The following is a 12,500-nucleotide window of genomic DNA, read 5'->3' on the forward strand; positions in this document are numbered from 1 at the left end:
AATACAACTATCAACATACACAAGACACATATAAATGACAAGCATGAAAGAAGCATGTGGATGATAATTGAACGTAACACCCTTTATTTGCAATGGTTATATATCTCATTTGCTTGTTCAATTCCATATCAAGTTTTTTCTTTGTTCTTTTGATTAATGTTAAGGAAAAAGTTCAAAACCCCCTTATGATTAATATTTTATTACTTACCCTTTATATTTCTACTTTTTATGTTTACCTCTTTTGTGTTTTTTTATTGTTTGCAAGAGCAAAATATATAGATTAACACAATATATAACGACATTAAGCTTTAACTTGGATGAAAAAAATAACAGGAAGATAGATGTTTAAAAATAATTATCCAAGAGTTGTTAATTTATTGACGACCGAATTGTATCCAGAATTTAATCTGCCCGAGAGTCGTAATTCTTGATGAGGGTGAAGAGGCATAAACCTGAAACAAAACTAATTAGGTCCATTAGAAACCTTGACATCGGTTTATATCTATAAAAAATGGGTTTTATAATTCTCATTCAACATGAGAATTCAAATTTTCCTACACATCCTTCGATTTTCGTGCTGACATGGATCCTACATATAATTTAACACATGGGTCCCACATGCTTTTTATCTCTACAACATGAGAATTGAATTCTCATTCAACATGAGAAAATCAAACCCCATAAAAAATTGAGAGAGAGAGGTTAAATAATATTAGAGCAAACTAGGGAATTTTTAATCTTTTTTATGAAACAAAATACCTTTGGAAATATTTTTCACAAAAACTTCTTCAAACAAATCCAAATTTTGTGCAACTATTAGACAAAAAAAATAGCTTCTGACAATTTGTACATATTCTAATTTTATCCTAAAATTAAAAGTTAAATCCTTAAATCCTTATGCACACCATGTAAGGGTAATTACGTAACATGAACTTAAATCTCCCAAAACCAAAAGCCCCTTATCCTATCTTCTTTGTGTTACTTCAACATCCATCAATTGAGGCTTCTTCTCTCACTCTCTCACTCTCTAACTCTCTCTGAAATTCTCAGAACCTTCATCACAATATGGCAACCACTCTATCAACCTCAACCCTCACCCTTCGTTCCCCTTCCTCTTATCCTACACCCTCCTCTTATCTTACGCACTCCCCCACCAAACCCTCCCTCCAGTTTCCCTTCTCTCCCCCCAACCACCTCGCCTTATCCCACCGCGCCACCCACCTCCGCCCCCTCGCCGCCGTTGCCGCCCCCGAGAAAATTGAGAAACTCGGCGCCGAAATCGCCGGCCTCACCCTTGAGGAGGCTAAGACCCTCGTCGACTTCCTTCAGGACAAGCTCGGCGTGTCCGCCGCCGCCTTCGCCCCAGCCGCCGTGGCAGCCTCTCCCGCCGGCGCCGTCGCAGACGCCCCAGCCGCGGTGGAGGAGAAGACGGAGTTCGACGTGGTTATCGAGGAAGTCCCGAGCAACGTGAGAATCGCGGTTATCAAGGCAGTGAGAGCGATGACGAGCCTGGCGCTGAAGGAAGCGAAGGAATTGATCGAAGGGTTGCCAAAGAAATTCAAAGAAGGAATTTCGAAGGACGAGGCTGAAGATGCAAAGAAGCAGCTCGAAGAAGCTGGTGCCAAGATCGCCATTGTTTAGCATCATCATGGTTTGTTTGTTGAGTATAGTGTAATGTTATTTGTGTTTTTTTGTTTATTTTTTAATGGTTGGATTTGAATTGAAATTGTAATGAGGAAAAAAGATTTTTTTATTATTATTCTATTTTATTTTTCATGCATGCGAGGTGTTTGTTGAAATGGGGATAAAGGGTTTTAGATTTTTGGAATGAGCTGAAGTGTTGTTTTTTGCATAAGAAATGTTTGGGTCATGGAAAAGGCATCGCATAGATTCACACGTAATCCATTAAATAAACTCTTTGCTAATTTTTTTAATGGTTGGATTTGAAATTGTAAATGAGGAAAAAGGAGTTTTTATTTTTTTTAATTTTATTTTTCATGCATTCGAGGTGTTTGTTGAAATGGGGATGAAGGGTTTTTGATTGAGGAGATGAACTGAATTGTTTTTTTTTTTTTTTTTGCAGAAGAAATGTTTTGGTCATGGAAATGGTACTTTTAAGGCATCTCATAAACTCACTCGTAATTCATTAAATAAACTCTTTGCTAATTCTTTATTTATGGTTCAGATGAATTCAGATTAGATAATGTAAAGGTTTTATAATGTAAGGATAATTTATCTGCAGTTATGAATTTATGATTACTAAAAGAGCATTGCAAGCATGTTTGTCTTTGAGATGTGGATTCTTAACATACCTTGCTTTGTTGTTGGGTGATTGAGTAAATCATTGCTGGTTATGTGTAATGTGTATTATGCATTTGGGCATGAAGCTTTAACTGTTAATAACATTCCCTCCTAGAATTTCTGTTCTGAACAAATGGCAATTTACTTGCATTGGTTATGGATCTGTTATTAAATCTTCAGTATTCTGTGTATTGTGTCTACCGGCAAAAAAAAATTAATTTATTGTTTTTTTAATAAAAAATTATGAAAATATAGTCGTTTTGAAATTATTTACGCAAATATAGCACTTAAACACGGGCACATGAGGCGTGTTCCAATGGAGAATGTGAGGCGTGAGTCATACGAGAGACACGTCCACATGGGGCTTGATCAGGAGAGAGACACGCCCAAAAGGGGCGTGAGTGGTTTGGAGAGAGACACTCCCCATTTGGGTGTGTTTCACCAGGTGCTGTCATGTGTCACAAGAGTCGACACTTTGATCATAAAACTTTAGAAGTCCATAACTTTTGACTCGGGTGTTCGAATTAGGTAATTTTTTTTTATTGTATATAACTTTTTGAGATCTACGTAATGACACCTCATTTGGTATATTTTGTCTGTCACAACAAAAATTTGAATTTACAACAATGATATCATAAGAACGTTTAAACCCAAATTAATAAAGAGAAAATCACTTTTTAATTAGGTTAAAAAATAGGAGAAGGTTATAGTTATTATCTCTTTATTAATTTGGGTTTTAACCTTCTCCTGATTAAAAAGTGATTTTCTCTTTATTAATTTTGGTTTAAACGTTCTTATGGTATCATTGTTGTAAATTTAAATTTTTGTGACAGACAAAAATGTCAAATGAGGTGTCATTACGTAGATCTCGAAAAGTTATGTGGAATACAAAAAAAAACCTAATTCAGACACTCGAGCCAAAAGTTATGAACTTCCAAAGTTTTACTGTCAAACTGTTGACTTTTGTGCCACGTGGCAGCACCTGGTGAAACACGCTCCAATGAAGAGTGTCTCTCTCCTGAGTCACGTTCAAATGGGGAGTGTCTCTCTCTAACGTGCCATGCCCATCTGGGGCGTATTTGACTACTATATTTACTTAAATAATTTCAAAACGACTATATTTTCATAATTTTTTATTAAAAAAAAGTAATAAATTAATTTTCTTACCTGTGTCTACTAGCTATAAATAATTGACGTTTATCTGTAGCTTTCACTGACCACAAGCTCTAACTTACAATTTTAAATACCATTAGCAGAAAGTAAAAAAATAAAATAAAAAGACTTGGTTTAAAAGATGTGTAATAAGTCTTTGTGAGCTTCTTTTTCTTTTTCTTTTATGGTATGCTGATTAAAATTAATCGACTCAGATCATTCTTTCCAATAAAAAATTAAATTAAATTATGTGGGTTTTTTATTGTCAAAGGACAGCGGCATGATCATTTTTTTTCAAGGGGGGGTTTGGTAGGAGGTTTCTTTTAGGATGATTGGAAAAGTTGAGATGGGTTTCCTAGCTGAGTATGTTTGATAGGAGGTTTTAAAAAATTTGCCTTTCATTCGGATTTGCATAGCAATCTCAGTTTATGTGTAAAATTAAAAAAATTTGTCATTTCAGAATACTATCCAGATTGTGGTATTTTCATTACTCCATCAAATAAAAATAAAAAAAAAAAAAAAGCAATGGATGCAAATATCTCTGCTCAAAAAACGTGCCAAAAGAAAGCTATAGGGAGAGAATTTTCTTTATATTTAGTCAGGAGTTAGTTTGGTAATTTTATCTCATTTTCCCATCAATATTTTACCTTCAACCAAATATAGATTCAGAAAATTTAACCCAATTTTCTCGGTAATATTTTGGCTTACCAAACAATTTTTTTTAACTTTCCTACCAAACTCATTTTCCTACCATATTTCTAATACTTGTATTTCCCTGGTAAAAAAAATTTCTCCTCCACCAAACGCCCTCTAAGTACTTTTGTTTTCAATCTTTTTTTCCCCCTTTTGCATGGATTGTCTGGGAAATTTTTTTTTTGTGGTCGAGGACTACCCAATAATGTGATGTTCTTTCTCACAACATCAATTTTTTCTTTCTCTTTCTATTCCTGCTATTTTTTTTTCTTTTCCAATTTTACCCTTCCATTTACACTAAGGGACCACCTAAAAAATGGTGGTCCGAACCACAATAAATAATCTCGATTGTCTGGTATCTCAACTTTCTCTTATTACTTTGCATTTTGTCTGTTTTCACATCCTTTTTCAATTTTAAACGTGCATGTTTATTTGGAATGGATGTTTGGGATGCTAAATTCCTAAGCTTTGTTCCCCAATATATATATATATATATATATATATATATATATATATATATATATATATATGAGGTAGGATCCTTTGACACCGGTGTCAAATTTTAATTTTGACACTTCATCTCAGATCCGTTAGATAAAAAAAGATCAATGGTGTCACATACTTGCAAATCAGAGTCATTGATCTTTTTTGATCTAACGGCTCTAATGAGGGAAGAAGGGAAGGTTTAGGGCAAAAATGCAGAATAGGGTGATGAAAGCTAAAGTTTCTAAGTTAACAGAGAATGGTAAAGATTGACGAAGAAAAGAAATGAGTTTAAATAAGCATGCAGATGAGGGAAAATGAGAGGTTTTTTAGGACGTGGAGGTTAAAGACAGGGAGTTGAAGAAGTGGTGGAATGGGAACGTTATGGAACGAAAGGTCAGGGTGAGTGGTATTCAACTGTTATTGATGGTGGTAAGGAGGTGGAACAGTTTAGGTTAGAAACGTGGGAGAGAGGAAATAGGGTAGGAGCAGTTGCATTAATGGCTGAGGAGACAGTTGCTTTTTCAGGGCACGTTTTCAAAATTTGCAATGAGTACAGATTTGATAACGACTGCGTATACGTAAGTGACTTAGCCAGGACAAGTGTCCTTGTCACTCTTATCTCCTAAGCCAGGGAACGTTCCCTTTGTCTTTTACCTATATAATAATAATAAACTAATTCCTAATAAATAAAATGCAAGCTTACTTAATAAAATAACCTGAAATATAAATTGCATTATAAAGAAATACTATTTATTTACTAAGATGAATGTAAAAAAATAAGAAAAATTATTATATATATATATATATATTTAAATAAATATGGGAATGTGTGGTTATTGAACCACCCCAAAACTACGTTCCTGGAACGGAACGTATTTTATTTGGATTTGGAGTTGAACATCAGACGTTCCCTCCATTTTGGGAGCTGTGTGGTTAAGGTTAACCACCCCAAAACTTTGCTCTTTGTTAGAAAGCAAAGGTATCCACTGGGTTGCCTCCCAATCAGCGCTTAGTTCAATGTCTTTAGCTAGACATGTTACTAACCTCTCAGGTTTATAGGGAGGTTGTTGAGGGAACTTCAGTATCCCCTAGTAAATGGCCTGGTGTCCTGGTGTTAAGGCTAGCAGCTATCTGTCCCAGGTGGGACTCAATGTTTCTGACCATAGCATTGTTCCTGGTAACATATTCTTTGACATAGCTTTCCATGGTGTTGATGCGTTGATCATCTCTTTGGAATGGAGTATAATTGGATCTTCTTTGTGGTTCATATGCTCCATTTCCACTGCTTCTGCCTTGTCGATACTGCTGTTGTTGATTGTTATATGGTCTTTGGCTCATGGGTGGTCTCCATTATGGATTATCGTTCTGATCCTTCACTATGGTTCATCCAGGATTTTGATTGTTGTTGCTTCCTGCAGTCTGGTTGTCTCTGGCCTGGGTGAAGTTTCTATTCCCGAAGTTTTCTGCATAATACACCAAGGCAGTAGATGGACAGTCTGTTGAATCATGAGGTCACCACAGGCTGAGCATGGTTCACTCTCAGTTGCTGTGAGTTGTAAGACTTCCATCCTTGGTTGTTCTTGATCAGCTTTCAGATTCTTCACCTCATTAATAAGGGTGGCCAGTTGGGATTCCATGGCTGTTTGTTTGTCTAATTCTAGCATTCCTGGCTCCTTACTGGGCTCATCCGTTCCAGAGGTCATTGGAGACATCTTTCTGTAGTGCCTTCAATGATTTTGTACTTGGATTCAAGGGTACCTGTAAAGAAATATCCTCATGCAGCAAAGTCTAAATGTGATTGAGAAGTATGATCAATGCCTTTATAGAAAGACTGTAAAACTCCCCAGCTCTCCACCCCATGGTTTGGACATTTTCTGATGATGTCCTTGTATCTCTCCCAAGCTTCATAAAGATTTTCTCCAAGAAACATTCTAAAGTTAGAGAGTTCTGCCCTAACATTAGCTTGTCGAGACATTGGGAGAAACCTTTCTATAAACTTGTTAGAAAGTTCCTCCCAAGAGTGGATGGATCCAGGGGTGAGAGTTTTCATCCATGTTTTTGCTTTTGAGCCTAGGGAGTGAGGAAATAGCCTCATTCTTATACTTTCCTCTGTCACACCCTCAGCTTTGAAGTTATCACAGATGTCTTGAAAGTTTGTGAGGTGTGTGTAAGGATCTTCTGCAGGGAGTCCATGAAAGACTCCAGCTTCCCTGATCATGTGGAACATGATGGGTTTCAATTCAAAATTGGGGGCTGTAGGAAGGAGGATTACTCCCCTCTCTGGCCTGTTCCTGAAAGGAGCATCCAGGGTTCTAAAGTTCTGTTCAGGAGGGATTTCATCATTGTTATTGTTATGATCAGTCATGTTTTTAAAAATATTTTTCCTGAGATTTCTTCTTCTTCTATGTAAAGTGCGTTCTGGCTCAGGGTCAAAGAAAAAATCAGGTATTTCAGTGGAGTGGTTAGAACCTTGTTCAGACTCTTCACTCATAAACCATAAAATAGATAGTATGAATTAGCAGGATATGTGACAAAAAAAAATGAAAGTGAAATATACAGAGTATGTATGTACTTAAAACAATAATATGGACAAAATTTAGTGTATCTACCCCCGGCAACGGCGTCAAAAACTTGTTGGGTTCAAAAGCTGTTGGGTGAAAAGTGTATTATGATGAAGACGTTCCTCAGTCACTAAGAAAGAACACAGTTGTTTCTCTTAGTTTAACCCAAGTGCGCAAGTGCACGCATCAAGTAATAAATGGGAGTATTATGCTCAGATTATCGTTCCCACGAGGATAGAACTCTAATTAATGTCTTATACTATTTTATAAAGAATGAAAATGAAAAGAAAAGATAGTAATTGACCTGTTTGGTCAAACGTTCCCTACTGTCTTGACAACATTCCTCAAGGACAGTAGGTTCAATTAGACAGCAAACAGTTCATCGCTTCGTTATGTATGTTATCCTTCTTGTTTAGGGAAGGATCAACAATATTCATGAGAGTTTTATAGATACAAAATTAAACAAAGAAGAAAAATACAAAATGTAATAACAATAGTCAAGAGACAACAAGGTGGATGGTTTAAAAACAATAATATCAGAAGGAACGGATCTGCTACTCTATTCATAAATAATTATTTTCTCTACTCAATACTCAACACTTTTGTATTTGTTCCAGTCTCTTCCCTGCCAACTCTGATTCCTCAGCTTATAGACTAGATGGCTCACAAGTTTCCATATTCCTATGGCTCCCTTGACTCCAACAGGTACTAGGCACAAGACCTTTGCGTGAACGAGGTGGTCCCTTATTCCTAAGGCAACCAGCAGTATTGTTTCCACAAGACTATCTTCCCCCTCTGGTTAAGATGTCTGAAATCCCTTCCTTATGGAAGATCCTTTCTCAATATGTGTTCGATTTCCAAAGATACACAATGAATATAGAACACTTAACCAGAGAAACACAAAAGCTGTAATACAAGAGTTTCGAAAATAACTCTTTAAGAACTTTTCAGTTTTTCCATTCCACAAATAGTTTAGCCCATGGCTACTAGTTTAAACATAATTATTCTAAACTGAAGTCTCATAGACCCGAGATTCAGTTCAGAGATAACGAGTGAAAAAGAGAGAAATAACACTTGTATTTAATTGAAAACAAATTGATTACAATAAAATGAAAAGTGAAGAAGATGGTTGTTGCTCGTAAGGAGTCTCAAATGGGTGATACAGAAAGAAGAAGAAGTGTTGTCACTTAACTAAAGTTAAAACTATACAAACAAAAACTACAAAAATAAACTAAGTGATCTCTTCTTGAGGAATTCAATCCCTCAGGGATTCGATGGTTGTTGTAACACCTCGTGTGCACTCGGCGTATTAAACATACATATGGCAGTAGCGCAACTAATTAAATACGGAAGCTAACTTTTTCTTTTCAATTATGACGTCATTATTAATAACCCATTTGATTAATTAATCCTTTTTCAAAACATTGCCTATATGTATTTTGCAATAAAAGCTAACTGAAATACCTCATATATATTAAATCAATGTGGCATGGACAATCCCATGCTCACCAAATAAGACAACAAGCCCAACAGAGTCCCAGCTTAAACAATAATATCATGACAATAAGCATAATTCAGCAACTAATCAGATCAGCATAAACTGGCAATAAACAGTCAACTAAGCTCCGACCTCTTGCCGCCCGAGGTCTCAACCCCCGAGGTACCTGAACCTGAAAATGTGCCCCAAACGTGGGGTGAGATCTCTAAAAATAAATCTCAGTAAGACAAGGGATCCTCAATGACTCTTCCGCCCCAAGCTCACTTACAAGTATAATATAAGTTCAGAAATAGTAATTTCAATGCATGTTCATGTTAAGGCATTTATATCATGACAGTATAATCTCTTGCTCAACGAGCTAAAAACTACAACTCATTAATCATCTGATGTATATAAGTGCGGTTCGACTGGACAGGGAACAGGATAGGGCTTATACACGTTTGTTACCTACCCACATGAGGGCGGCTGCCTCATGCCTTGCACACCAGGGTGGCTGCCTGATCGTACAAGTACTAACATCACATTCATACATTACATCAACAACTATAGTGCCTTGCACACCAGGGTGGCTGCCTGATCGTACAAGTACTAACATCACATTCATACATTACATCAACAGATATATCAACATGTCTCAGGAATATATCAATGCATATATCATTTTTATAAAAACATACATGCATATAAACCACCCTCCCATGGAGGTCGGTGGAACAAGCAACTGATTAATCCGAGGACACGAAAGCTTACCTCTAAGCAATCAATCCAAGCCTAAGTCCACACTAGCTCAAGGTCATCAAACAACAGAATCACAGTCTGTTTATACTAGAAATATCATCAATACTCATGCTCTATAATTTCATGTCAAAAGAAATACGTTTTCTTTCTCATTTTCGCTTACTGCAAGCTTTTCTCAAAGCCTTAAGCATTAAACTGTGTTTACTCTTTTTTATAACTTTCATTTCAGATCTTTACTGAAAATTATAATATTTTAATATGTTAAACTAGACATCTCCAGCTTTACAACGACATATTATATGTCTCAATCAGAGTTGTATAACTCTGGTTATGTTTTACGCAAGGTGACTGCTGCAAACAGAATTTTCAGCAACCAAAACGCGACTTAAAATTTACACTGCGATCAAACCACTTATCCAATGACTACGATATTTTACAAGGTTGTAGCCCTATGTGTTAGCTTCACATAGGTTCAAAAGAAACTTGATTTGGAGCTCTGTAGCTCAAGATATTGAATTTTTACTAAAATAGGTTCGTTGTTGTCCAGACCACAATATCGAGATATTGCCAAGGGAATATTAAGATATCGATATCCGGATATCATATTGGGATATCAATATCCGATCCGGATATTTCTGGAGGAATATCCGGATATCAATTTCGGGATATCATATCCGGATATTGGTTTTCCAAAATCGAGATATTTTGCGACAATATGCCAAAAATGCATTTTTTGAGACTTTTTCCTACAAGATTCAACTTTCACCCACAACTGAAGTCCAAGCTACCATTTTCATATATATTCATGCTTGTTTTCATCAAGGTTACTTATTCCTTTCGTTTAACAAGTTAAAAATCCATTCTTTTCAAAGAAACTCAAAGAGAAAAGTTGAGGTTTATACCCAAAGCTTCAAAAACTGCAAAGAGGGATGCTCTTGGAGCTCTCACAACAGCTCCTCAAGTCTGACCTCCCTCAACCACGAAAATGACAACAAGGTTGGCTCTTTCTTCACAAAGCTCACCACTTGGAGCTCCCACAACTAAGGAAATGGTTCCCTCTCCTCTTAGCCAAGAAATCAGCTCTCTCACCCTCACAAGACAACAACCACAACAAAAAAAGATGCAACTTTCCCACTCACAATGATTGTTCATACACACACAAGGTCTTTTGATGAAGAGAATGGAAGAAAAGGTGGTCACTCGGGCTTCTTTTAGGATGAGGAAGGAGATGGCAAGGTGGCTGCTCAAAGGCTCCAGCAAATGCTACGTAGAGGTGCAAAAATCTAACCTAGGATCATATGCCAATCCTATATATAGCCTCATTAAGTTTTAAACACACTGTATTAGCGCTAATAGCTACGCTTAGCATTTTAATCCCAAACTTAGGATTCTGAACCTACTCATTTTTCTAAGATTTGCCATATTTTTATTACATCTTTCGCAGCACCTTTTCGGTACGCGCTTTTACATAGCCAGTATCAGTTCTGGCACCAGTTCTTATTATTTCAACTTGAAACTTGACATAATAGTCCTATATATTATTCTAAGAATATTCCCACATTTATTATAATTTTTCGGGATACTTCATCGGTACGCATTTATACCGTGAATCAAAACTGGTATCTGTACTTTTCTTCAGAAAAACGACTTTCAACATTATTAATCACTTACCATAATTATTAAAGCCTTCTCATAATTATTCGGGTCAATTATGGAATTATTTTCTAATTCTCATATTTATTTAATTAATTTCCTAAATTAACGGTGCGGGTTGTTACAGTTGTCTTCGTTCTGGGACGTCCTATTTACAGGTAGAAGAGTGAATGGAAAACTTGCAAATCTTTTGGAGTCGGTTTCTTGATTGCATGAAAGGGGCGGTGTTAACGGTGCTTTGAGGGGCGCACGAGGCTGGATGAGACAGTTTTTGTTGAGATTTGTCTTTTCTTCTGACCTCCCCATGCCTTGCTTTCCTTTTCGGCCAATAGGAACCGTTTATTCCCTGCTGCAAACATTTCTCCTTCGTTGAGTGCTGCCCACTTGTGTTAAGTTGAAAACTTCTTTTCACCGTTTCTTGAAAAGTGGTAAGAGAGGTTGAGTAAGTGAAGCAGGTGTATTTAATGTTCCAAATCCGTTCCCCTTTTTATATATTTTTCCAAAAGATTACGTCACCTTCTGTTCCACACTGTATTTTTGTAGTAAAGATATAAAATGTGTATTTTTAGTGCTAAAGATGCTAATCAGGTGAGGGAACGAATGGTTTTTTTTTATCAAAATGGGCTTAGATGTGAACGAATTTCGTCCCATCAGTCCTCTACCCAAAAGATGGCTTCTTGAAGCTTCAAATGCCAAAGGAATGACCCCCTCACCACAAACCAATGAACTCAGCTCTCAACCCTCACCATACAGAAACTGCAACACAGAAAAAAGGTATCTTTCTACTTCTCAAAGCTAGTCCACACTCAACAATGGAGTTTTAGTGAAGAAATCAAGAGGAAATGTGGCCTCTTGGAGGTTTTCTTGGTGAAGGAGGGTGGTGGCAAGGTGAAAACACTTAGCTGAAGCACAAGGGTCATATAGGATGTGCAATATGGCCTAGGGTTTTGTGCTACTAAGCATTTATAGGCGCATTAAGTTTTGATCGTCAGTGTTAGCACTAATTGCTTTGCTAATCATTTTAATCTCAAACTTCATATTCTGAACCTAGCCATTTTTCTAGGATTTATCATATTTTTCTTATGATTTTCGCAGCACTTTGTCAGTACGTGTTTTATACGTAGTTGGTATAAGTTCTGACGTCAGCACTCATTATTTTGACTCCAAGCTTGCTATACTTGACCTAGATATTATTCTAGGAATATTCATATACTTATTATAATTTTTCGGGTTACTTCACCGGTACGCATTTATACCGCGAAGCAGAACCGGTATCCACACTTTTCGTCATAAAAACGACTTTCAGCATTATTAAGCCCTTATGGTAATTATTTCAGTCTTCCCATATTTATTTAAAGTCAATTATGGAATTTATCTCTTAAACTCATAATAAATTATTTAAATTCCTAATTTAACGA

The 12,500-nt window shown here is 36.5% G+C and overlaps 1 protein-coding gene and 1 non-coding gene across 2 annotated transcripts; both read left to right on the plus strand.

The window, feature by feature from the left end:
* The first annotated feature begins 964 nt into the window (after positions 1 to 964).
* LOC133298078 (large ribosomal subunit protein bL12c) lies at positions 965 to 1,780 on the plus strand. The gene has a single exon (XM_061497316.1). It carries the CDS (start codon positions 1,066 to 1,068, stop codon positions 1,639 to 1,641), a length of 576 nt encoding a protein of 191 aa, XP_061353300.1. The 5' UTR covers positions 965 to 1,065; the 3' UTR covers positions 1,642 to 1,780.
* A 4,705-nt stretch (positions 1,781 to 6,485) lies between these two features.
* Positions 6,486 to 6,592, plus strand: LOC133298083 (small nucleolar RNA R71). Its single transcript, XR_009749731.1, has one exon. It is a non-coding gene; the product is annotated as a small nucleolar RNA R71 (small nucleolar RNA).
* The last annotated feature ends 5,908 nt before the right edge of the window (positions 6,593 to 12,500 follow it).

This window comes from Gastrolobium bilobum, unplaced genomic scaffold (assembly GCF_033153095.1).
Source record: "Gastrolobium bilobum isolate Gb01-03AN ecotype WA unplaced genomic scaffold, APGP_CSIRO_Gbil_v1 utg4089, whole genome shotgun sequence".
In the NCBI taxonomy this organism is placed as follows: Eukaryota; Viridiplantae; Streptophyta; class Magnoliopsida; order Fabales; family Fabaceae; genus Gastrolobium; species Gastrolobium bilobum.